The sequence below is a fragment of the Vanacampus margaritifer genome, chromosome 18, assembly GCF_051991255.1.
Source record: "Vanacampus margaritifer isolate UIUO_Vmar chromosome 18, RoL_Vmar_1.0, whole genome shotgun sequence".
In the NCBI taxonomy this organism is placed as follows: Eukaryota; Metazoa; Chordata; class Actinopteri; order Syngnathiformes; family Syngnathidae; genus Vanacampus; species Vanacampus margaritifer.
Genome location: NC_135449.1, coordinates 15,624,874 through 15,652,165, shown reverse-complemented (window position 1 = coordinate 15,652,165; position 27,292 = coordinate 15,624,874). Strand labels below are relative to the sequence as shown.

General features: G+C 38.8%; 1 protein-coding gene across 2 annotated transcripts; it reads left to right on the top strand.

Moving 5' to 3' along the window:
- The first annotated feature begins 244 nt into the window (after positions 1–244).
- Positions 245–26,948, top strand: LOC144038567 (signal transducer and activator of transcription 5B-like). Of its 2 annotated transcripts, none has more exons than XM_077551141.1 (19): positions 245–371; positions 963–1,097; positions 1,895–2,051; positions 2,217–2,306; positions 2,439–2,616; positions 2,814–2,944; positions 6,619–6,770; positions 6,922–7,077; positions 7,438–7,617; positions 7,851–7,938; positions 8,585–8,707; positions 8,917–9,009; positions 9,518–9,724; positions 9,853–9,947; positions 21,069–21,211; positions 21,665–21,820; positions 22,011–22,062; positions 22,158–22,265; positions 22,912–26,948. In XM_077551141.1, exons 2-19 carry the CDS (start codon positions 970–972, stop codon positions 23,033–23,035), a joined length of 2,361 nt encoding a protein of 786 aa, XP_077407267.1. In that variant the 5' UTR covers positions 245–371; positions 963–969; the 3' UTR covers positions 23,036–26,948. The 2 variants fall into 2 exon arrangements, with proteins under 2 accessions (XP_077407267.1, XP_077407268.1); XM_077551142.1 differs by having other exon boundaries at positions 22,138–22,265.
- The last annotated feature ends 344 nt before the right edge of the window (positions 26,949–27,292 follow it).

The following is a 27,292-nucleotide window of genomic DNA, read 5'->3' as shown; positions in this document are numbered from 1 at the left end:
CACTCATACGCTGAATGCGGAAGTGATTTGTCTATAAAGTCCATTTGATGTTGTAGTGAAAATAAAACACTGGTAGGACCACAACAATTTAAAGAGTATTTTTATTATAAAGTTAGATGATGGTTATCAATAATACAAACAACTACCATAAAAATAAATATTGTTGAAGACACAGTTTTTTGTTTTATTTTGAAAGATAGAAACGGAAGCGGTCCCTAAATTTGACACTTAACTCATACTTCCAGCAACAGCTGGTATTGCAGAATGTAGCGCGAACGTCAACAACAGTGACGTGAAAAGTTGTGTTTACGTGTTGTCCGTCCTCTACTTTTCTATGGTGTTTCTGAGAGCTGTTCTGCAGCCTTTAAAAGGTGAGCTTTTTTTCCGCAACCGTACAAGTGGCATGTGGCGTCGGGGAGTTGAAGTTTGAATCGTATGATTGTGTTGTAACTTGCCAACCTTATGATTGAGGTCTACGATGCTAGCGAAGATGATAGCATGCTTTTGCTAGCTAGCACAGCTCACGTTTTGAAGTCCCACTCAATTTGAAAACAAAAGAAACTCCAAATCCAGCCACTATTAATTTAAATAAGTATATCAGTTCACAAATATCTAGATATTTAACAAAATTATTCATTTGAATGTCGTCTGCGTGGTAGCGTGGCAATCCCTGACTATGCATTAACAAAATCGTTAGCAAGCTAAAACATCCGTTTAACTTAGGGCAGCAGACAAACAACAATCTGCTCTTTTAAGTCCGCGTTGGTCGGTCAAATATAAGCTAATACTATTGCTTTGCTAAGTAATACCTTAAGATGTTTAATAAACAACATCATGAAAATTATGCTTGTCTGTTGTAACATCATCATGCAGCAACCCAAGTTTTACACTCAAATCCTCTCGCTGTTCAGCCACGCCCCCTCATCATTTTCCTTTTCTCCCCCACTCTTCCACTTCCACAGGAGCACCATGGCAATGTGGATCCAAACCCAGCAGCTGCAGGGCGATGCCTTACACCAGATGCAGGCACTGTATGGCCAGCACTTTCCCATCGAAGTGCGGCACTACTTGGCTCAGTGGATTGAGAGCCAACTCTGGTCATTTGAATTTCAGTATCTGTATCAATACTGTAGTTACTAACTATGTAATTGTGGCATTAAGCAAGTTCTGCACAAGATATTAATAGATATTTTTTGCTCAAGCTATTAATGTTACGTTTACGTTGAAACTTATTTAAAATTGGTTATCCATTATTGTTGTCTGAACATTTTGCACAGGATTTATTTTTCAATAAATGAAACCTTTAAATAAATGTTATTTGGGTTTATTATTTTTGATTAAAATCGTAATCGTCCAGAATGAATGGTAAAAATTTAAATTTTATTATTTGGCCATATCGCCCAACCCCAATTTTGAATCAAATAATCCTCCCCATTTCCTAGTCAAAATAGCTGATAACTTAGTTTGCCTATTTCCTGTTCGAAGTGTGGCAGCGAACAGCCAGGCTCACCTCATATCGTGCACACCCACAATCACTGGCTTGTAATTGGCCAGTGCTTCTTTTTTGTCTCTCTTCTCACCTTTACCTGTAAGGACTGGCTTTATGAGATTCATTTTTGTACTTCACTTAGTAATGTAAGGAGTAGCCTGTTGAATAATTAAGATCCACTGGAAATGCAAACCGTCCTTACCAGATATTATGTGTGTAAAAAGAATGTTGATCTTATATTGATTTGACTCATGAAAATATAAATCTGACTCCAATTTCATTGCCTCACTAGCAATGAACCTCATCAACTCTTTCTCAATAGTAATGGAAAAGTAACGTGTGATTTGTTAGATGTGCAGTCTGCTGTTGGCTAAAATACCCATCAAAAATGATGTGACTTTAAAGGGATTCAGTGGAGTTGGGCAACCCAGCAGAGGAAGTCAAAGCCAAGCGTCTGCTGGACAACCTGGTGGCAGAGCTTCAGATGAAAGCCCAGCTTCAGGGAGGAGAGGATGGCTTTCTTCTTAAGATCAAGCTAGGACATTATGCAAACCAGCTAAAGGTAAACTAGCAAAACGCATCAGCCTGAGTAAGCTCACCTATAATGGAATACATTGAACACCTTTTCAAGAGTTTCTTTTTAATTTTTATAATCAGTATCAAAATCCCCACTTTGTTATGTTTTATACTTATACAATATTAATTGTTTGTTTAAATTTCACTACAGAGCACATATGACCGCTGTCCTTTGGAGCTGGTGCGCTGCATCAAGCACATCTTGTGCTCCGAGCAGCGATTGGTTCAAGAAGCTTCAAATGTAAGTGCTGAAGCCAATCGTGAACCAAACGGTTCAAGTCTCACTGTGTTCAAATGAAAAGATATAAGTCTGCCTCCTGATTACTGTGGCATTCCAAACCCCCATTTTAATAATTGCATTTTTTGTGTTCAGGCAAATTGTGTGAGTGGGGGGCAGGCCATAGACAGCCTCTCCCAGCGCCATCAACAGATCAATCAGGCCTTTGAGGAGCTCCGATTAGCCACACAGGAAACTGAGAATGAACTGAGAAAGCTGCAGCACAGCCAGGAGTATTTCATCATCCAGTACCAGGAGAACCTGCGCCTCCAAGGTATGCACTCCTTCGCTCCAGCATTCATCTACATGCTGCCTGAGCGAATTAGAGTCTCTTTGTAACACAATCAAATAAGCATATTTTTGTCAAAATATTTTTGTATTTGTTGAATATTTTTTGAACCTGGTGAAGTTAGTTCTAACTCTGTGCCCCCCCCTCCCCCCTTGTTGTAATCTTGCTTCCATCTTGGTCAGCCCAGTTGAGCAGTCTGAGTTCTCTGCCTGTAGCTGAGCGCACCCAACGGGAAACCACGCTACAAAGCAAGAGGACCACTGTGGAGGCCTGGCTCGCCAGAGAGGCCAGCACATTACAGAAATACAGGCTTGTATGAATATTTAAAATCCACATCATATAATTGGTATTCCTTTGCTGTCAAGTTTATTGCTTTAAACGGCAATGTCACTTCACACCACAGAGCTGTCAAGATTTACTGCACTAATAATTCCATTTCACATCCCACCAGCCCATCCACATTGTAGCTTGTTATGCATCTTTCACCTTAGTTATATGATCTAACGTAACACATTTATTAATAATTTGTAACTTTAAGCTGAGTGATAACATTTCAACAATTTGATCCTAATTTTTTTTCTTATTATTGCATGCCAAAGCAACTATAACATTTCCTCTTAAAAATCTGTTTCAATGTCCAATTGTCAATATAAAGACAATTTACCATGTCATGTTGTAACTGTCTGTACAAACCAAATTCCAATGAAGTTGGGACGTTGTGTTAAACATAAATAAAAACAGAATACACTGATTTGCAAATCAAGTTCAACCTATATTTAATTGAACACACAAGGACAAGATAGTTAATGTTCAAACTGATACACTTAATTAGTTTTAGCAAATAGTCATTATGTTATATTATTATGGCTGCAACACATTTCAGAAAAGCTGGGACAGGTGGCAAAGAAAGACTGAGCGTGTGTCCAAAAGAAGACACTGAGGACGTTTAACGGCTGTAATGTATATGCCAAGTCTGTAGTGGCGCTGTAGTGCAGCCACAGGGAGTTAACGGTAAGCGTAGAAGAAGAATCAGCAACGAAGACACTTTTTTTTACAACTTTATTGCAATCTACAGAACAAACATGGCTTTGCATGTTTAAAAACAACATGAAAAAGACGAACACAGGAGAAGTGACAATGGCAGGTGATTCAAGTACAACACCGCTTGTTGAACTTGGGAATAAAGAAGCAAAATATTTTGCTGCAAAAGCATAAGCAAGCTAAGGAGGCTGCGCAAAACGACTACGACACGGCTATCTGCCATTGTTGTTGACAGACTGAGTGGTTTTCGCGCTGTCACGCGAGAATTGGCGTATACGTCATCAGTCTGCGACAATGCGTCGTCATCGAGCTGCGACCATTACGCAATCATGGAGGAGTATCCTGCATATGGTGTCCAGATGGAAGCGTACGGGGCGCGTTTTGAAATCTTTCCCCTCTGGACCTCGGTTTCAAAAGTGGTCTGTTTCAAGCTCCGAAACAGCCATCGTGTGGACGAACGGCTTAAACTGTAAGAAACTTATGAGGATACATTGAAACTGGCTTTTGTGTGGATGGGGCCTGAGAAAGTTGAACAATGCTCATCAAACACCTGTTTGGAACATCCCACAGGTGAACAGTCTAATTAGTAACAGGTGGGTGATTAGGTATAAAAGGAGTTCCCTGAATTGCACAGGCGTTCACAAGCAAAGATAGGGCAAGAGTTTTTGTGAGCTCTTTGTGGAAAAAGTGCTTGAGAAAATAGTGGAACAGTTCAAAGGACAATGTTCCTCAATGTACAATTGCAAGGAATTTATGGATTTCATCATCTAAGGTTGAAAATCAACATTGAATGCCCGTGACCTTCGATCCCTCAGGCAGCACTGCGTCAAAAACCAATATCAATGTGTAAAAGATGTTACTACATGCCTGGGCTCAGGAACACTTCAGAAAACCAATGTCAGTAAATACAGTTTGATGCTGCATCCATAAGTGCAACTTAAAACTCTCTTATGCAAAATAAAAGCCATGTATCAACAACACCCAGAAACGCCGCCAGCTTCTTGGGCCAAGCTCATTTAAGATGGACTGATATAAAGTGAAAAAGTGTTCTGTGGTCTGACGAGTCCACATTTCAAATTGTCTTTGGAAATTGTGGACGTCGTATTGAAGACCAAAACTGCCCAAATTAAAAATAAATAAATGAATAAAAATGAAAATAAAAACTGTTAAAATATAATTCAAACATTAAATACAAAAAATAAATATAAATGGAAATAAAAACAACTATATATATATATATATATATATATATATATATATAAATATATATATATATATATATATATATATATATATATAAATATATATATATAAATATATATATATAAATATATATATATATATATATATATATAAATATATATATATATATATATATATATAAATATATATATATATATATATATAAATATATATATATAAATATATATATAAATATATATATATAAATATATATATATAAATATATATATATAAATATATATATAAATATATATATATATATATATATATATATATAAATATATATATATAAATATATATATATATATATATATATATATATATATATATATATAAATATATATATATATATATATATATATATATATAAATATATATATATATATATATATATATATATATATAAATATATATATATATATATATATATATAAATATATATATATATATATATATATATATATATATATATATAAATATATCCCTAAATAAATAAATTAAAGTAACTCACAATAAATACAAAAATAAATATATAAATGGAGTTAAATATCAATCGATAAATAAAAACACTCTCACATTTATTTATTTCATGCTACAGACGCTCTGTCAGGTCGAAATGTTATTCAAATAAGGGGGCGGTCCTAACGTCTCTTGGGTTGGGCTCTGCTGTTGCAAACTGCCTTTCAATGGTCGAGTGAGCGGGCCTGCAAACAAGGAAGTCTCGCCTGCAGTCCAGACCTGTCTCCCATTGAAAAGGTGTCGCACATTATGAAGCGTAAAATACGACAACGGAGACGCCAGACAGCTGGAGCTGTACATCAAGCAAGAATGGGAAATCTTCAACCTACAAAGCTTCAACAATTAGTGTCCTCACTTCACAAATGTTTATTGAATGTTGTTAAAAGAAAAAGTGATGTAACACAGTGGTAAACATGACCCTATCCCAGCTATTTTGGAATGTGTTGCAACCGTAAAATTCCAAATTAATGATTATTTGCGAAAAAACAAAGTTTATCAGTTTGAACATTAAAGATCTTGTGTTTGTAGTGTATTTAATTAAATGTAGGTGATTTGCAAATCATTGTATTCTGCTTTTATTTATGTATAACACCAACGTCCCCTCTTCATTTGGAATTGGGTTAGTATTTTTCAGTTGTCTAGTCATTTTCAAGAGATGCCATATCACTGTCATATGAGTGAGCCGGGCCCCCTTCCTTCTTGTTTCTCATGAGTGTAGGGTCCACAGCAGTTGGACTAAATTGCACAGAAGAGGTGATTAAATAACTAACTGACAAAGGTCCAAAAGTCAGTAACACACAGTGGAGTCCAAATTTGTCAAATAATGAATGAAGCTTGGTCATACACGACAAATACAACATATTGGGTTGGTATACTTATCAAGCTGACAAAGGGGACCTGGCTTGGAAGAGGGAGCACATAGCACATTGGAAAAATAGTACAGGTAGTAGAAGGTGATAAAGGGCAGGTTGAACACAGTGCACGGTTGACAATCAGTAAAGAAGAGAACACGAGAGGGACAACAAACTTATTTTCTACAACCAATCCAACAGAGCATGTCCCTTTTTGTATTCCACTTTTAGGAAAATTCCTCAACACATCTTTTGCATGGCCTTTTTATTGCCGTCTTGTACAAATGTTTAAAACACTAGTGTTCTCAGTATGTGGCTCACGTTGTGTTTGCAGGACTTGTCAGAACAACACCAAAATACCTTAACCCTTCTAAGGAAACAACAGACTTTAATCCTAGATGAGGAACTCATCCAATGGAAGAGGCGGCAGCAGTTAGCTGGAAATGGCGGGCCTCATGAGGGAGGACTTGACATTCTCCAGTCGTGGTTTGTCTTCAGGATTCCTTTTGGTTACTTTTGACTGGCAACATAAAAATAATTTGTTTATTTTATCTTCATCCTCACTTACATATGTTGATGTAATTGCTGTACAAATAAATGATTCCAGCATCTTATCAATATGTCCGCTTGTTTTTAGGTGTGAAAAACTGGCTGATCTGATCTGGACAAATCGACAACAGATTCGACGCTGTGAACATCTTACTCAGCAGCTTCCTCTGCCAGGCCCCATGGAAGATCTACTGAACAAACTCAATGCGGACATCACTGATATCATCTCTGCCTTGGTCACTAGGTGAAAATCACACATAATCCTTTTTGAGCTATGTGGAAGTCGATGGTACTGTTTGAAGACTTGTACACAGGAGTAGTGGTTTTATTTTTATTTTTGAAGGTCCATCGCTATGGCGTTAATGTCACTGTCTCATAATTTTTAGTGCGAAAAAGCAGGTGTCTTTCATCAGGGTTGCAGAGAAAATATTTGAGGTATTAAGAGAAAACCTTCATTTAGGCTTAAAAAAAGTTTAATCTCTGCTGCCTAATCAACATTAATATTAAGCATTAACCCAAATCATATGATCATTCGAATGGCTATGGATGTCAGTCTCATTTCCTTTGAATAATTCTTTTGATGTTGCTATATCCACCTGTTTAGCACCTTCATCATTGAAAAGCAACCGCCCCAGGTGTTAAGAACCCACACCAAGTTTGCTGCCACGGTGCGACTTCTGGTAGGCGGAAAGCTCAACGTCCACATGAATCCACCTCAAGTCAAGGCTGTCATTGTTAGTGAGCAACAAGCAAAAGCTCTACTCAAAAATGAAAGCACACACAGGTGAGAAGCAACTACAGAAAGCAGACTTTAATATTGTTGCATAACTATAGTGTAAATTCTGTATAACAATCTGCTTTGTCAAATCATGTACAGTATATGAAGTGTTATTTATTCGGAATTAGCTGTGAATTTTTTTTTTTTTTTTTTTGGCTACATGTAGTGTGCTGTGCTTTTGTTCAAGAAGGTCGCTTTATTCACTTTTTCCCCCAACTTAATTTCCCCCCATTTGGTAGCGAAAGCAGCGGTGAAATCCTGAACAACAACTGTGTGATGGAGTATCAGCAAGCCACAGGCACTCTTAGTGCACACTTCAGAAACATGGTAGGATTCCAGTTTAAACACCTGCCATGTTTTTGATGAAATGTCATAGAGCAGTTCATAGAAAAAGAAAGAATACAATGCTTTAGTTAAGAATATTCAGTAGTTGCAACTTGTTCACATTTTTATAACGATGCTTTCATGCATACAGTCATGGTCAAAAGTTTTGTAAGCAACTCATATTCTGTGATTTTGGATTCACATTTTCTGATCATTTAGAAGGAATTTTGCCTACCAAATGCAGAAATTCTAAAGACGGGTTGTGATTTTTTTTTTTCCAATTAAAGTTAGTGAAGCACTGATTTATGTTGTATCCCACCTTTTGCTTAACAGTCAGTTGGGGAAAATCACTTCTAACCCAGCTGGACCCTGATGAAAAATGAGTACTATAAAAAATGCATGTTGTATAAAGGAGGCGGTATTGTTAAAGCCAGGACAATGAATGAACACAGTGTCTGAAATCTAAATGACAATTGCTCCATGGATCATTGGAAAATGCAACACAAGCATGCTATGAGATTGCTGATCAGCCAAGTCAGAATTGTTTTCTGTTTAAAAGGTGGATGGGCACTTTCATTGTTACTACACAACCACTGCATGCATATATTAAGTAGTTTAATATTTATTAATCTAATTTTTGTGTGTTTAGTCTCTGAAGCGAATCAAACGTTCAGACCGTCGAGGTGCAGAGTCAGTGACTGAGGAGAAGTTCACAGTTCTGTTTGAATCACAGTTCAGCATTGGAGGCAATGAACTTGTCTTCCATGTTAAAGTAAGGGAACATTGTTTCATCTTTTCATTCTTAGGGTTTAGCTTGGGTTTAGTAATACTAAATATGTCTTGTGGGTTACACATACAGGTGTATTTCATTAAACATACGAAACAATTGTTTCTTATGTAATGTCATTTCTTAAGATGGTGAATTTTGAGTTTTTGCTAGCTAGAATCTTTGTGTCATTATTTTCTTTGCTCAACCTGCAGACTTTATCACTACCCGTGGTAGTGATAGTCCATGGTAGTCAGGACAACAATGCCACAGCAACAGTACTTTGGGACAATGCCTTCGCTGAACCAGTGAGTTGAATACTGCAGTCTTATTCCACTTCTATTAATTATTTCTATAAATGAACATTTTTGCTTAACATCCAGTTCTATAGTAGTGGGTAGTTTTATTGGCCACCAAAGGGTTTGGCTTCTCTCCATACTTTCAATCTTTATTTCATATTACAGTATTATTTTTTTTTTGTAAACACTTCCAACATAAATAAGGATAAACCTTTTAGTAAGATAATTTGGTATTCTTCATCACAAATGTACATGGGCGAGGACTTTCAGTTGTCAGTATTACTGCAGTGCAATCATTTTAGAGCCCTTACGCAATCAAGGTTGCAGAATGTAGCAGTCAGTGAGTGGTACCACTTAACAACATTCCTAGTGGGGGAATCTCTGAAATCTGGCTGCAACACAATAGAACACTCTCATGCCAAAAAACATCATAATGTGCATATGCTTCCCTCTAACAAATATGGCAGGTATGTTGTGTTTTTTCAAGTTTTCTTTTTCTTTCATTTGTTCCCTTCAGGGCCGGGTTCCATTCATTGTGCCAGACAAGGTACTATGGACCCAGCTATGTGAAGCCCTTGATATGAAATACAAGGCAGAGATGCACAGTGGTCGTGGCCTGTCTGAGAATAACCTGGTCTTCCTGGCCCAGAAAGCTTTCACGAGTACAAGTAACAACCCAGACGAATACCGTAACATGACCATATCTTGGGCCCAGTTTAACAGGGTGAGGCCAGCATCGTCGCTACAGCAGTAAATCTCTCACTCTTCAGTAATATAAGAAAAACCTGTGCTCCTGAAAAATACTTTGCATTTCACAACGGCAAAGAAACTCAACTGAATTCTTGTGAACAGGAGAGCCTACCCGGACGCAACTTCACCTTTTGGCAATGGTTTGATGGAGTCATGGAACTTATGAAGAAACATCTCAAGCCTCACTGGAATGATGGGTAATGACTATGAGTGTGTTATTATTATTATTTAGTTAGTTTGTTTGTTTTTTGAAGCAGAAAGGCTTCATGTTGACTTTATAGATGAACTTGCCAGATTTCATTCCCCACAGAACTTAAACTAACACTTAAAATAATTTTCTTTATTTCAAGAAGACTAACTCTACAATCAAAGGGTCAAAGCTTGCCATATTCCATACTCATGATAACATGGACTTAAAGTGAGACAGACGCTTGCATAAGTTGGTGTCGATAGATATTAATTTAGGTTGTCACTGCCAATTCTGAACCATCTGCCCAGTTGAAGTCAGCCCACACCTCTATTGATTAAACTTAGCAGAAATAATGTGGCGATCTGACCACGCTTTAAGGCAGCTCCCTCTCTAATAATCTAGTGAATTTGATAATGCCTGGAACCCTCGGACAGTCAAATATGACGGTCTGGACTCGTTGGGGGTTTTAAATAACCTTTTAATTTATTCATAAAGAGAATAAGTATAAAAATAAACAAGAATTGAATATATACATGTTTCTACTCAGTCCAGTGTTGGAAACAAAAGATAAACAAAGTACAAAAAGGGAAGAAAGGAAATTAATTTAAAAATTAATCCATATAATTAAACTCTCTGTTTAAAGGGTAGGAGCCTCCCGTAATCCGTACTCAATAATGTGATCATGCAGGGAGATGGAGGATATTAAAGCCTGTGTTGAGAGAAATTCGTCTAGGTTCTCACTACCCACATTTAGAGTATCAGCCTTTTTAAAATCAGCCTGTACCTCTGTCGAGTAACCTTAGAAATAAGATGTAGGTCTGATCACGCTCTTATTGTAGCTTCCTCTCTAATGATGTTGTGCACTTGTTTCTCACCTAACCTTGTTTTGCTGTCTTTGTTATGACCGCCTGGACACTTTGGGTTTCTGATTAGCAATTAGCAATTAAGAAATCTCTGACAGAAACCATGATGGTGATTAGCTGTTCATTCGCTAATAGAATTTTGTGCAAGAAATAATTAAATGTGATTCTTCTTCTGCTTTAGAAATCTGCTTTAATAGCCAAGAGGTAAGATAGCAAGAGCGATTAAGCTTGAATTCAATAACAAAAGGAATAAGAAGAAAATATTAATGACAATGACAATGCAGTGTTGCATAAATAAAATGTTTCTACTCTCTGATAAATCAGGTACAAAACATCCCAAGTAGTATGGGCCAAGACGGGCTAACAAAAGGAAAATAATGTAAAATATGACCATTATGTTTGTTTGAGATTGTGTGAGTCTAGTTTAGGTCCTGTGCTGAGGCAATGCGTAGAACAGCATGGAGGTTGTCATCCGTGAGGTGTGATCTGTGCTTGTTTTTGTTCAGATTGATTATGGAAAAAAACTGTTCGCACAGATAGGTGCTCCCTAACATGGACAGAACACGGGCAGCATGAATTTCGAAGCTGTGGCATCACACCATGGGGCAGCAGACGGTAAAAGTCCTGGATTGCAGCATCCTGGAACTTTGCTCTCAGGCCACTGTCGCTTTGAAGCTCAATTAGCGCCATCTGAAGGTGTTGGGGTGCAGTGCAGACATCGGTGGTGAAAGGATTGGCAAAGATGTCGAAGCCAGATTGTTGTGCTCTGAAGTCAGAGAGGCGCCGATCAAACTCAGTCTTTAACCAGCTCAGTTTGGTAGTCAACTGAGCACATGAAAAAGTCTCGGGAAATGAGGCTGACATGCTCTGACAAACAGGAAAGTGGACAAGATTGTCCTGTTTCACTTGCCACATCCATAAGTCCAATTTACGCTGGAAAGCCGTGATCGTGTCGGACATCTGCGTGATGACATCAGCTGGGCGAGATGGTTATGTCACACAACACAGCTAAGTCACACAGCCACCTTGGATCTGATAGTTCAGACATGAGTTTTCCTTTACTCTGCATAAAAAGAGCAATGTCTTCCCTGAGCTCAAAAAATCGCTTGAGGACTTTGCTCCTACTCAGCCATCGCACTTCTGTTTGGTACGGCACATCCCCGTGTTCCGAGCCCATCTCCAGCAAAAACTGCTGGAACTGACGGTGATTCAGGCCACGCGCCCGAATGAAGTTCACTGTTTTCATGGCTGTGGTCACAATGTCCTCCATCCCCAGCACCTTCCCACACAAAGCTTATTGATGGATAATGCAATGATACGTTATCAGAGGCGTGTGACAGTTCATTTTTTGCATTTTCCCCTTCATTAGTCCAACCAAGCCCACTTTTCCTCCACACATTGCCGGTGCACCGTCTGTAGTTAATCCCACCAAGTTTTCCCACTGCAATGCATTTTTACTTACGGGCTTCTCTACCGCATCAAAAATGTCCTTTCCCGTCGTGGTCCCATGCATTGCAGCCACATCCAACAGCTCCTCAGTGATAGAGAGGTCCGACTTTACGCCTCTAATAAAAATTGATAACTGCGCTGTGTCCGTGTTATCTGTGCTTTCATCAACAGCTAATGAAAAAGCTGTGTAGCTGCGTGCCTCCTCGGCCAACTGTGTTGTAGAATGTTCTGCTAGTTCCTTCACTCGGTCCGTGATGGTGTTTCTTAATAAACTGACATTTTTAAAAGTCTGTAACTGGTCGGGACACATCTGCTCACAGACCTTCAGCATGCACTGCTTCAAAAACGCTCCCTCTGAAAAAGACTTGGAAGCGTGGGCGATTTCTTCAGCCACAATGAAGCTAGCTTTCACTGCGGCCTCGTTTTTGGCTGTGGATTTCGTGAACAAACTCTGCTGCAACCGCAGTCTGCCTTTTAATTCTTGGGCAATTTGTTGCTTTTCTTGAAGGCTAGCTTTAGCGTACTTAGCTCCGTGTTTGGTGTCAAAATGTCGACGCAGATTGTACTCTTTGACAACCGACACCGCCTTGTAACACAAAAGACATACCGGTCATTCTCCTTGAAGCACAAACAAGTATTCGCCTTGCCATCTTTCTTGAAACAGTCTTCTGTCTGCATCAACTTTTCTCTTTCTGGACATCTCAATTCCACTCCTTGGCATGGATGTGGAAACACTGCCGCGGCTACTGTAGTCGAAAGGCATTGTGGGAAATGTAGTTTTTGGTCAAAGCACACTCTTAATTTATTTTGGGGTATTTATTTTTAGACACTCAAAACTTTTAAGCTCTCGCGGGCCACATAAAATGACATGGCGGGCCACATCTGGCCCGTGGGCGTTGAGTTTGACACATGTGCCCTAAAGGATCATGCCTTCGCCATTCTTTATGTAAACCTCATTGCTATGAGCCATGAGCTCATGAGGATGTCACAGTGACATCCTACACAGTGACATCCTACACAGTGTACATCTTTGTGCTGTCCACTTAATAGGGTTATGTTTCATCTTCTTTAGTTCTTCTCTGATCTCGCGGGATGAATCAAATGGATTTTCTGTTTTTTCAAATCCCGGAAACTTCTGGTGGACAACATAAATTTTCAGTTTTAGCCTCAACTCACCTATCTTCTTCCACAGGTCATTGTTGGCAACAAGTTTTCCTTTCGCTCCCAGATAGCTATTTTCTTCCCATATGGCTAGATCTTCTTTGAGGGCTCGTGCACAATAGTGACTCTCTGTGATAACCCTCACACGTCCCACGTGCCGATTAATAACTTCCAACAGTCCTTCCAACACGGCAGTCGCTTCTCCAGTTTGTGCACTGCCAATGGCTCTTTTTTTGCAATGACATCGTTCCTCGCCATTTTGCTTGAGGATACATCCCCAGTGTGCATACTTGTCCCTAGCCTTCTTGGACCCGTCGGAGTAAAGGACCCATTCAAATGGCTTTGCCTCCTCCTGGTCTGATGATGCTTGCTTCTTGGTGGTGGTCGTCCCCTGGTCCGATTTCAAGGTTGGGGTCTAATAGGATGTCTTGATATCTTTCCCATCTTAAATCGGTTGCCTTTGTGCTCTCAATGGGGGTCTTTGTCAGAAAGTGACAAACTTGACTCTGTGTGATGACTCTTATACCCTGTCCTTGAGTCAGGTCTTTCAAGGAGATCCAGTATTTTGCCAAGACTGACAGCTCTTTCTCTGCTTGTGAAAACTTATTTTCCACGCTAGTCAGGGTGTAGTTCCACAATGTCACTAGTCCAACGCCTTCATTGCTGACCGTTACCACCGCATCGTCTTCACAACTCACTTCAGCGACCAATCTTGTAGTCAGACTTCTCAGTTCAAGTCTTGTAGCATCTCTGATTGTTTGTTTAAATTTTTTCGAAATGTTCCTGGTCCTTCGCTGCCCAAGGACATACTTTAGTCTTTTTCTTATCTGGATTCTTTCGAAGGCGCGCATAAAGTGGTCTTACATATTTTTTGTAGTAAGGAACATGATCTCTAACATAGTTGCATAGCCCGAGTATTTTTTGTAGCTCATTCTTGGTGGTTGGGGGCAAAAGTTGTTCGATTTTCTGCCTGAATCCATCTGAGAGTCCCAAGTCTGCTGCCACCTGGAAACCCAAATAATCTACTTGGAATCTTGACAGCTGGCTTTTTTTTTTTTTATTAATCTTGAGTCCTGCTGTTGAGATCCTCTCGATCACAGTTTGCAGCATGTCCAAATGTTCCTCCTCTGTGTCACTGGCGACAAACACATCATTTATGTAGACTTTGATTTCCAATCCTTCAAGAACTCGCAAAACTGCTGATAGAAAAACATTACTTGAGTTTTTGGATCCCTGTGGTAATCTTTGCCAAACATATGCTTTTCTTGTATACGTTTTTCCTTGCGATGTCTCAATGAAAATAATCCATTTGCCAAACCAATGCATGATTTGTATTTTTTCACTCTCAAAGTCTTTAGGAATGTTTGGGGATCGATAAGGCTTGGTCGATTAGCTACCGTCCAGCGGTTAAGAGCCTAGAAGTTGATAACAGGCTTCCAGCCGCCTTCTGCCGATTTAGGCTTCTTCACAGCCTGAATGGGGCTATTAGTTATTGGATTTGGCTCTTCTCGAATTATGTCAAGTGACAACACTTCTTTCACAATCATGTCCATTTTAGCAACTGCTCTAGGTTTGAGAGGGTATTGTCTTACTGGTGGATGCACTCCTCCGCCTATAGTATGCATATACTTCCGGCCCAAGTCTCCAGAGTCATTCTTGAAATGGGCCACAGCAGCTTTTTCTAGAATTCTTGTCAGTCTTTCTTTGCTTTCCGGGGACAGGTCACTGTCGTGGACCTGCTGGATCTTAACGGCAGGTACATCCACAGGCTTGTACCATTCCATTGGTGTTGTATCCTTGGATGGTCCTATGCGGACTAGACTTGATTGGAGCTTATGTAGTCGTACTTTCACTGATCGGCGCTTGCATCTCGGTTTGTTCAAATCCTCTGCGTCTTTCAATGCCAATAGATTGTATGGTCCAAGTACCCAAACAATTTCATTCCAGATGCTGACTGGCATTTTTGTTGTTGATCCATCTGCAACGATTATTTCTAGGTATCCAATTTTCGTCAAGGCTCGGCGGGTCATTAAGACTTCTGCTTCTGTGTCAACCAAATACAATTCCATCTAGTTGGCATAAAGATTGTCTCCACTTTGGTAAACTCCATCTAGGATGACCCGTGCCTTTCCTGCCATTACTGGTTGGTCTGTTGCTGCTTTGCCAGTTTCACAAAGGGCTCGCTTCCATGGTTAGTTTTGCGTAGGATGTTCCCCCCCCAATGTTTCTGTACATTATTGCAGGGAGGTGTTCCAGTGGAGTGGATATTTCACTTGTTCAACTACTCTTTGAATCGGCTTAATCCAAAATTTCACGTATAATCCAACAAAGGTCCCGATGAAAATGAATTTACAATTCCAGATTGTCACCCAAAAAAATAAGGAGGGAAAATCTGCATGTAAAAGTGATCACGTTGCCTGATCCACTGGAACCAAATTCAAACAGTTTGGAATTTAGAGGAGTGGGTGCTAAATTGTCATGCAGACATGTTCGAATGTACCGTTGTTCGTAACTCGAATGTTCGTAAGTAGGGGAGCGTCTGTAGTTGGGTTTCTGGGAACTCATCATTAACACACTTTACAGTGTAGCGATAATTGATGTTGTCTTTTGGACAAATTAGTAATTTGATCAGCGCTATCGCCTATAGGGGAACCACGTTCTGTTTACTTTCAGTTTTGGAAAAACAACGAATAAAATCCAAATCCTCATTTATTTATTCATAATCTAAAGTCGCCACATTCAATGTTCGTGGTTCTTTGTATTACTAAAAGAATTACTAATCCACTCGGACACAAGCACGATTGGGACTGAACTAGATTTAGCAAAGCATGCATTTATTCACTACAGTTAAACATACAGAATCAAAACACTGCCTACCTAACTATCATACGGTGAAAGGAAAATGATAAAATTGAAGCTAATAAAAATAAGAAAGGAACAATTTAACGAAGTAGAAAGGAAAGATTTTACTTGCCAAATCTGTGAGATATTTGAAATGGAAGTTGCACCAGCGATATTTCAAATTGGCTATGAAACGTGCAAATTACTGGTTTGAGTTGAATCGAGCTAGCGGAGGGAAGGTCGATTGAAGAAAAAAATTGCTCCCAAAAAAGGCAAGGCAAAAAAACGAAATAAAAATGTTCCACAGTTGGATGAGGTGCGACGCAGCTCGGGCTCAAGGTGGATGGCACTTTCAGGCGAGGGCATGGGCTTCAGCCAGAGTAGTACTCTCGGCGTGCGCAAGAAGATCCGCGTATCAGCTGCCCAAATCCCGCTGCTGAGGCAGTGATCCGCTGCGTGCCTGCGTCCCAAGGGAGACCAGCTGTTGAACCAGCTCGCGCCGCGATGGGACGCTCGGAGGATGGAGCAGGGTACTGGTTGGCACACAAGAATTGCGCGCTGCCAGAGTCCAAACTGTTGTTGCTGGGTGACACACGGGGTCACGGAAAAATTCGTCGACGACTTTGTGCCACCGAGGTGGGACAAAACACACGAAAAAAATGAAAAGCAAAAAAAAAGTCTGTCTGGCAGGAGGGCGCACGCCAGGGTTTGGAACACGGCGGCAGTTCGGTGCGATCATTAAGTCCGAGACACTTCGTCCTTCAGGGAACAGAGATGCCACGTGGTTGAAAAACGTGGCACGGTACTGGGGAGTCCTTTTGTCAGTTCTGGGCCAGACGGGGTGAAAAAGGTGAATGAAGCAGGAACAGTGGGCCGGAAACGAGAGCTGAATAAAGGTCGCGCCAGCTGTTTTAAAGTTGTGGGGCGTGTCCGTCAACGGGGGTGCGAGCCGTCCCTCATTTTGACTCAACCCAAGTCAGAGACTTTTAAATTCCAACTTATTTAAAAAATTAAGAATTAAGAATTAAATTTGGTCAAGCTGGCAAGTCAAGTTCTTCCAAGCAAAACATGTTATTGTTTCACATATCACCTAATAACGCATCATGAGATCATTTCGTTCTTTCCGAAGTAACTAAATAATCTCTTGATTTACCATCATCATTCCTGTTGAAATACATATGACATTCCTTTTTCATCAACATACATGATGTGAAACATTCAGTTTTGCGTAAGTTCACTTGTATGTGATGAATTTCTTACGTGAAATTTGTAAGATTGCTTTGTGGATTATAGGTGTTTCATGTGAGGCCAGTTCCGATCGTAACCACTTGAAGGTGCTCTGGTCACGTGTAACCTCCAAGAAGGCTGGAATGTACTGACCAGGATTCCAACGGACCTTTTGGCCCATGTTGTTTCATGACTTTACAAGAGTTTGCAGATTGCCGGTCTCCAATATCAGCAGGTGTGAAGATGAAGCTTTCCGATAAAATACTTTGGTGCCATAAACTCGTGGTTCTGGCTGGTGAAAAACAAACATTCACATCCTGGTTACATGGCCTGTGGTTGTTGACTTAAAAAAAGTGTAATCTCTTTTGGACTGTCTCTGGTTTAGATAGAAAGGGGGAGAGCGGAGGCATCTCACCCCAACCTAGGTTGACTAAGCGCATATTTCCAAGAGGGAAATGTTAAAATGTTAAAAAAAAATTGAGGGTGACTGGTCTATAATTGTTACACCAGTAAACCCTTACATAGTTTTTGCTTTTGGTGTTAAAGCCTACACATTTTCTGTAAATGACGTTGATAACGTTTTCCTACTGGGGTTAAGGAGGGGGAACGGACGGCTGAAGGAGACGACAAGAAGGGCAAGGGGAAGCAGCAGGGCCGCAGAGAGAGAGGGAGAGGAGGAGGAAGGGTGACGAGGGAGAAGGGACAGGGAGGCGGAGGACGGGCGGGGAGAGGCAAGGAGGGAGAGGCAGCAAGGGGAAGGGGGAGGGGAGAGAGAAGCACGGGGCACCCCGGCGGCCCGCAAGCCCCGAACCGCGTCGCCAGGCCCAGAGCGACGGACCGCGCCAGGGCGGCGCCGCCCCGGACACCAGAAAGAGCCCCGCAACGCAGCACCCCCCAAGAGACCCAGGAGACGGCCAAGACGCAGCTGCCACCCAGCAGCCAACAGAGGGACAGAGCCGCCCACGCCCAGCCAGTGGGGGACAGCACCTATAGAATTAACCCACTGGCATGCAGTGAATCCGAAAATTAACTCTTAGTGCCCATTGGAGGTGAATCTTGAGGAGTGGGTGATCAAGGTGTCGTTTGATGTAGTCTGCTCAATCCTGCTAACAGCAACTGGGTTCCTGACTATAAAAACACAACCATTAGACAAATTGCCAAATACAGAAACAGCAATGTAAGTTATCGCGATGTGGTGGCTCTCGCTAACAGGCAAAATTAAGTAACCAGATTTAGGTTCAAATATTCTATATACGTAGACCATGTTTCTATACATTTTTATATTTGGTTTTTATTTGAGGCAGATATTTTTTCCATTAAAATGTGATTTATGAGGAGGACCATTGGTCGATATTCAGAGTTTGTTTATTTTTCCAGTTAACAAGAATTGTTTTTTTTTGCAATAGTAAGGGCTACAAGTGTAGATTGAAATTGTTTATGTGGTAAGTCAGTTGTTGTTAGGTCACCTAGCAAACACAAGTTTGGAGATAAAGGTATCCTACAGTCCAAGATAGTGGAGCGTTTTTCTAAGACTTTAGTCCAGAAATGCATAACCGGAGTGCATAACCATAAAGCATGAAAATAAGTGTCTGTAGTGTTTTGTAAACACTGGAGACAAATGTCGGAGTCTGGGTCCCATTTTCTTCATCATATATTGATTAATGTATGTTCTATGAATAATTGTATATTGGATAAGTTGTAAATTTGTGTGTTTTGTCATTTTAAATACGTTTTCACAAACTTGAATTCAAAAGTCAGATTCCGGAGCTATAGACAAGTCTGTCTCCCATTTCGAGATGGGTAAAGACATTTCATCAGTATATGAAAGTAACTTATATATTTTTGAAAGTTTTTTTGTTGTTGTCGGAGAAAGCTTGGTAATATCTTTAGCTAAAACAGGCGGTTGGAGCGTACCCCGAAGTGTTGGAATTTGTTTCTTTATCATACTTTTAACTTGCAGATTATGTAAAAAAAAATCCGTTTTTTTATATTGTATTTTTGGAGCAAGGATGTATATGATATAAACATATTATCTGAGAAGAGATGGTGGAGATGTGTAATTCCTTTTTGCTCCCACACACCTAAATAAAACGATTGGTTGTTAAGTTGAAAGTCGGGGTTATGCCGTAGGGGAGAAAGCCCGCAGGGCTCCACTTGGGCTTTTGTAATTTCTAGTGCCTTCCACCAGGCAGTCAGGGTGACGGAAATCATTGGGTTTTTAAAACAATTATGACGCTTAACCGATGTTGTAATAAAGAGTAAATCTAGAAGTCTTAGGTTATTACAATCCTTCTGTTCTAGTTCCAGCCAACAGTTAGTATCTCTGTTGGGTTGTGCCTTTTAAGAATCTCTATAGCAAACTCATTTTTGTCATGGGCCACATTGTATAGAAGTTATGTTTTTTCTTCAGAGGGCCATTATGACTGTGAACCCATATAACTTGTCTAAATTGGATAGATCTATGCCGCATATTAACACCTATACACACATTGATAGATGACTCACTAAATCAGAAGCCAGTATAAAGTGTTCAACTATTTTTCAGTCATTTTTAAAGGACTAGTAAAAAATAATAATGCTTGCATCTCAATGTTATTAAAAATAAAGACAACTTGCAATTTTGGGTATTTTAGCAAGAAACATGATTTGCCTTCAGGGCCACATAAACTGAAGTGCAAGCCAAATCTGGCCCACGGGCCTTGAGTTTGACACCTGTGCTCGTGGTACTTTAGCTATTCATTTACTTCACTAGAGAAGTATGGTGGAGTAAAGAAATTAAAAAGGATTATTTTTCTTATTTAGAAATATGTTTTAATAGATGTTACATAGCAAGAGCGGTTAAGCAATAATTCAGTAACAAAGACAATAAGTATAATAATAATAAACAAGAATTGCATAGATTAAATGTTTCTACTCACTAATAAATCAGATACAGAATGTCTCAGTCCAATGTCCAAAAGGTCCAAAGGGAAACAAGGAAATTTATCCAAAAACTAGATGAAGCAATTTGGGAGAAATTGCATGTGAATACTGAAATTCTGAATGAAAAAAATGGAACCATGGAATCATATTGAACGAGGTGGAATGTTGTTGAAAGATATAAAATCATGTCAAATGGTATTGAATGATTATTTAATGTATTGAATGAAATAGAATGATCTTGAATTGTAGTGGTGAAATGCATGCATTGAATGATATTTAATTATAAGGACTTAAGTGAAATGTTATTGGTGAACGTGTGCAATATGTGAGTAAAAAATTTAGATTTTTTTGTATGTGGGAATTTGAATGAATTTAATTAGATGGAATTAGGTGAAATTATATTACATTGAATGAATTTTGAATAGGAACGTTGCTGAGAAATTGTACGAGCCCTAACCCAATATCCTAACCAGAATCCTTTGCTCGAACTTTGTTTGTCAAAAATGTCTGATATTGAGTGAAAAATGCAAAATAAAAATTATACAAAAATACAAATAATAATCAGAATGTTCCCCATAACTTTAGACACCTGGATTGTTTGCAGTAACTTACAACAACATGACCTATTAAAAATGTATATAAAATATAATTCTGAATTATTGCAGGGCCATCCTGGGTTTTGTCAACAAGCAGCAGGCACAGGATATGCTTATGTCCAAACCTAACGGGACATTCCTTCTACGATTCAGTGACTCTGAAATTGGTGGCATCACCATTGCCTGGGTTGCAGAGAACCCCAACAAAGCAGGTATCACATCTAGTGCACATTCTAAAGTCTTTTGCCAGGGTTCTCTACATTAACAGTGGCCACCCGAAAGTTTACCAGGCCAGTACAAGTTTCATAAATAAATGATGAAATCAAGACGTTCTTGATTTTTAAATATTTAATATTCAATATTTTGAGTGCTACACACTTAAATTGATCAATCATTAATTGATCTTTTTACTGCGCTGCACACATTTAGATTTTTTTGTTTATTTATTTATTTATTCATTGCATGCCAGATTTAAGGCCTTCCATAAGGAAAGGCTTGAGCAAATATAAAGCCCAGAAAATGTCAAATTTGTTTAAAAATCTTTAACAAGTTTATAGGCCAGATTTGTTTTGTTTGTTTTTGTTCATTTCTGGGAATACTTTATACAGTACACGGAGTTTCACAAGTGGTGAATATAATTGTATGTTGTTGCTATCGGCGAGCAGGTGAAAGGCTGGTATGGAATCTGTTGCCTTATACCTCCAAGGATTTCTCCATTCGCTCCTTGGCTGACCGTATCAGTGATCTGAACCATCTCCTGTTTCTCTATCCCGACCGATCCAAAGATGAGGTCTTTGCCAAATACTACACACCACCGCTCTGTATGTATCAGCGATGAAGACTTTGTACATGTTCATTAACACTGTCCTTATTTAAACGCATTTCTGCAAAAAGCATGTCTCCTTGTAAAAAACAAAAATGCAGCATTGATTGAAATTGGAATAAAAGAGACAATTGGAAATGCATATTAATTTATAAAATTCATCCTAATTAATTTTGTCAATTTTGTAGCAAAAGCAGTGGATGGCTACGTAAAACCACAGATCAAACAAGTTGTGCCAGAGTGAGTTATCTTATTGAATGCCGAAATCAATACCAAATATTGCAAGTATTATCTGCATTTTATCACATATTAAAGTTTATATTTAATTTTGACAGATTCACCACCCCAAATCCTGAACCCAGCGGAACAACTCCCACATTCATGGACCAGACAGCTTCTCCCTCTGTGGTTAATTCCAACAGTTTTGTTGCCTACCATTCTATGTGAGCATGTACCCTTATTTTTATTCATTGTACACAGTAGATTTTACACTGATCTGATTGGCTGGACCGGACAATATTTAGCAATTTAGTATTTCAGTCAAAGATATACCTCACCAATGAAAGAGGATTCGATAAGTCTCTCAATATAGTTTAAAGTGAAATGGTTCTAATTGATGCACTCACATCTTTTAAATCAAAACAGATGTTCCTATTGAAATCATCTTTTTGTTACACCTCTAATTTATATGCAGCATAGTTCTTGTCTTATTAAAATTAGCATGGAAACATCACCAAATATAACCATCACCAACCACTTATGGCAGATTTTATTTTAACCACAGAATACGAACGTTTTCAGAAATAGACATATTTTTAAAGAAATGTACTAGATCGGTTGATTTCCCATTGAATGGGTGAGCAGGCATTTTGTACACACACAAAAAAAAGAGTAAATTCTCTATTAAACGTCCTCTTTAGGTCTTGCATAACACGTTGACAACTCATGTCACATTACACATGATGATTGTTGGACCTCCAAGTTTGTCAATGCAAAATGAATGTGAATTTGTGCTCCTTTCCTACATCAAATCAGTTCCATTGTAGGAAAGCTTTAACTTAAATGTGGCATCTGTTTCTGTCCACTCAGTGGGGACACCATGTTAGATGCAGAGGGAGACTTTGACTTGGAGGACACAATGGACGTAGCTCGACATGTGGAAGAGCTACTGCGTAGGCCCATGGCCAACCAGTGGAGCAGTCAGCAGTCCTGAACGGAGCACTGTCTCACTCTGGCAGGACCACACAAGCATCTTCATAGACTGGACTTTTGGAAGATCATGGTCAGGTATTCAACAAACATCAACTTGCCTCAGTGTTCTTAGCAGGAGACAAACTCTTGACAGCTACATGCCGAGGCTGTTCAAGAGCGCTCACGTCAGTCTTCTCCCTCTCCAACCTGGAGAGTGGTATTGGTGCCTTTAAACAGGCTTTTTTTTTTTTTTTTTTTTACACAGCTGAAACAGGGCTTCTTTGGACAAGCGCCCCATTCATACAGTATGTGCCTTTATCAGGTTGACACCAGTTTTAAATCAAGTCAACCTTAATCATTTCCTGACAATATTGTTTTCAATCAAAAAAAAAACACTAGTCCATCTGAATAATATTACATTTGTGGAATATGGGTTAGGAAGCAAAATCCAGCCGATTTTATCCATCTCGGGGGTCTGCCATTTTGCCACTTGCTGTCGACTGAGGATGACACAGTTGCTCAGGGCTCAGGCAATGACCAATCACAGCTCACATGTTTTCTGGAGCTGCGCTATGATTGACCTGAGCTACATTGATCTCATCTTCAGTCGACAGCAAGTGGCAAAAGGGCCGCTCCCTGAAATGGATAAAAACGTCTGGATTTTGCTGCTTAGGTCATATTCCACTAATACAATATTAAACAGAGTAATATATTTAGACTAGTGTGGTTGCATCGAACATATTATTGTCCCCCAAAAAATGTGAGGGGGGGGGGGGTTGACTTCCCTTTTAAATGGTAAAACTATTCACCTGCTAACAGAAAATATTTGTCAGTATTTTTGTAATTTAAATCTAAAAGTACTCAGTGATTTAAACATGTAGGCAAACAGGGTCGCAGGTGGGATGAAGCCTATAGCAAATGACTTTGGGCAAGTTGCGGGGTACACCCTGGACTGGTTGCCATGCAAATCACAGGGCACATAGACAACCATTCATACTCCCATTCAGATTCACACGAGGACAAGTTTGAGCCTTCAGTTAACCAAAGAAGCATATTTTTGGAATATGAAAGGACGTCGGAGTGCAAGGGAAGAGCAAGCAAAAGAACGAGAAAACTCCACACAGGAAAGCTGGAGCCACGATTCAAACTGCGAGGCGCAAATGTGCTTACCACTCAATCACTGTACCGACCACCAAGAGTTAAATTTTTCAGATTTTTTTCTCTAGTTTGTTTCTTTTAAAATGGGGATCATTGTCATGTAGAATTATAAGTGACTACATTAACTTCAGAAAGTAAAATATATTGTATATAAGGTCATTCATCACAGCATATTGGGGATATTTCAATGATCTGTAGGGAGATGGATTTTAATTTATACAGCCAATTTGTTGAACCACATGTATATAATGCATACATTTACATCAAAAGTACAATACTAATGTACAGAGCTGGGCACTTCCGTTAATCGTCAATTCCCGTCGATGACGATGCCCACCTTTTGCAGAGTGCTTCCGCATTTTTGGTGAATGCTTTATGACGCAAAGCCTGGGAACATACAGACGGTTATTCTCATTCCATGTATTTTTACGAAGCTTTGCATCATTGTACACTCGCTCAACGGTGGGCATCATCATCGACAGAAATTGACGATTCCCAGAAGTGCCCATCTCTGCTAATTTACATGTATATACAGTATACAATGTACATGAATATGCATACATACATACATAAATACAGTTGATATATACAGTATATACAGTGGCTCTAAAAACTATACACCCCTGTTCAAATTTCATTTGTGTACAGTATGTACACAATATAACCTTGAGAAAATTGGTTTACAACCCACATCGCAGTACATAAGACATTTGTTGTGACTTTCACAAGTTTTTGTCAGTATTATTACCTTTCTTTCATTGGCTGGAAAAATCACAATGTTGTACTCTTTTTGGTGGGCTGTGGCCTCCATTTTGACCGCAATTTAATATTGTCACTATGGTTCCTTACTTTGTAATCACAAATTATGGCATCGTGTGGACCTAGAAATTAGCTGATCATAACATTTTTTAAAAACTCTGCATATAATATTCACCATAAATGCCATAGACATAAACAAACTCAAAAAGTACTACCGGTAGATTCATAAAAATAAAATAAAAAATAATTCCAATTTATATACAAAATTGACTTAGCTGAACAAATTTCTCATTTGCATTATATTACACCACTTACTGTGAAAGATGAAGGAAAAAACATTTTGGACTCTTAAGTGGACAATTTAAGGGGGGGTTATGGACATTTAATTTGCCTATATTGTGTAACTTTGGTGTAGGGTATCAAACTGTAGGACACTTGAAGCCATTTACAACATTTATTTAAAAAATAAATAAAAAATAATTTATGATGCCAACTTGCATTACTTACAGGCCGCCATGCATTGAATTCCAATGGTGCTTGACTTTTTAATCTTAATGTACTGCATCTTTATATCTTTGTCGTCAACACTGTTGAAAGTTAAGTTAGGTTGGTCTTATTTAGACACTGACAGGCGTTTTTGATTTTGCCTTAGTACACCTCCATCATGAATTTGAACAATTTGAGGTGTGATTGATGAAGAATAACGTTTGCCAGGAATTACAGCCATTATATACAGCATAGTTCAATTATCAGGGACTCAATAGTACTTTGCCTAAATGAATCATCAATACATACAATCCTTTGTCATATTTTCACTTCCTGTCATTCTTGTACAAATTTGCATTGGGATAAAAGATTGGAGGCTTTTTTCAGTTTTGTGGCAACATTTGATCTGGCTTTTCAGATTTTCCTATTTTACCTTGCCTAGTTGACACTGTTGTAATCTATCTTTATTGTAGATATACAGTGCCATGAAAAACAGTTTGACCTCTTCTCAAATGCTTTCTTTTTTTGCAAGGTTTCCCCACTTTAATGTAATAAGATCACAAAACAAATAAAAATATCAAAGATAACCAAAGTAAAATGCCGTTTTTAAAAGGTGATTTTATTTATGAGGGGTGGGGGTATTTAAAGTAAAAAACGTAATAACTGGTTGGGCCACCCTCAGCAGCAATTTTAGAACCAGAAGACTTAAAGATGAAACCTCTATCAACCAAGAGTCCATTTTCCGCAATTCAACTTTTGTGGCATGCTACTTAAATTAATAAATGACATTGTGATGGTGTAAAGGAATAATCATAAAAACATTTTATTGTCTCTATCAGAAGCTGTCTATTGTCTAGTGAGTTGAATCAACCATCTAGTTTTGCCTTTGGTTCTGGGGAATGTGGCCTTAAATGTAAATATTTTTAATATGATTCATTAAAAGCATAAATGTGTACCAATAAATAGATAGAATGTTTTTTGTTTTGTAAAAATGAAACCAGGAAAAATGCTAATGTATCATAATACCACCAAAAGTGTTCAATTTTGCTGAAGAAAACCTTCTTTTTTTTTTGACAAAGGGAGGCTGTCTGGCTGAATACATTATGGTTGTCTACAATCATTTAGTTAGGAAATATTTCAGGTTGTATTTGCTATGATGTGGCCATGCCTTGTGGATTGGTAAAGGACAATACCATTCATATTCAACATCAGACACATCAGTCCAGAAAGGTCAACAAATAGAATAGAAACACCAAAAACAGCAAGAAAATCTTAATTCCAATCAATCATATCATTTGTTTTCACCTGTAATCAGTAAATGTGAGGACTGATGCCCAAACTCACCATTACTTTGTTCTTGTGTGTTATTTTTCAAGGTTGTATTGAAATAAAATTATAGTAAGATGTCTCGTGGGATTTGTAGTCACTCACTGCATTACGTGTTTGCTGGCTTTTGTACCGTGTGGCATGTTTACATGCTTCATTTCATTGGAGGTTAAAGAACATTTTGTATTAAAAGTATTTTTTGCTAATTGCTATTCATGTTGTATGTATTTGTTACCATAGCTATACTGGAATTTAGATAATTAAATGTTCACTGGAAGTTATATGAAATAGTAGACCGCTATATGTTTTTCTTCATGGAGTTCAAATGTTCATGTATCCATTTATTTTTTTATCCTGTTCACGGTCGTAGGTGAGCTGGATGAAGTTTATCCCAGCTGATTTGGGACAACGGGAGGGGAGGGAGGGTCGGGGGGGCTACACCCTCCACTGGTCAGTACTAGAGCAAATAGATCAGACAACTTGCAATTTACTAAGCACTTGAGTCACACACTATTACTGAATGGAAACTTAACCCACACTGCATCCATTT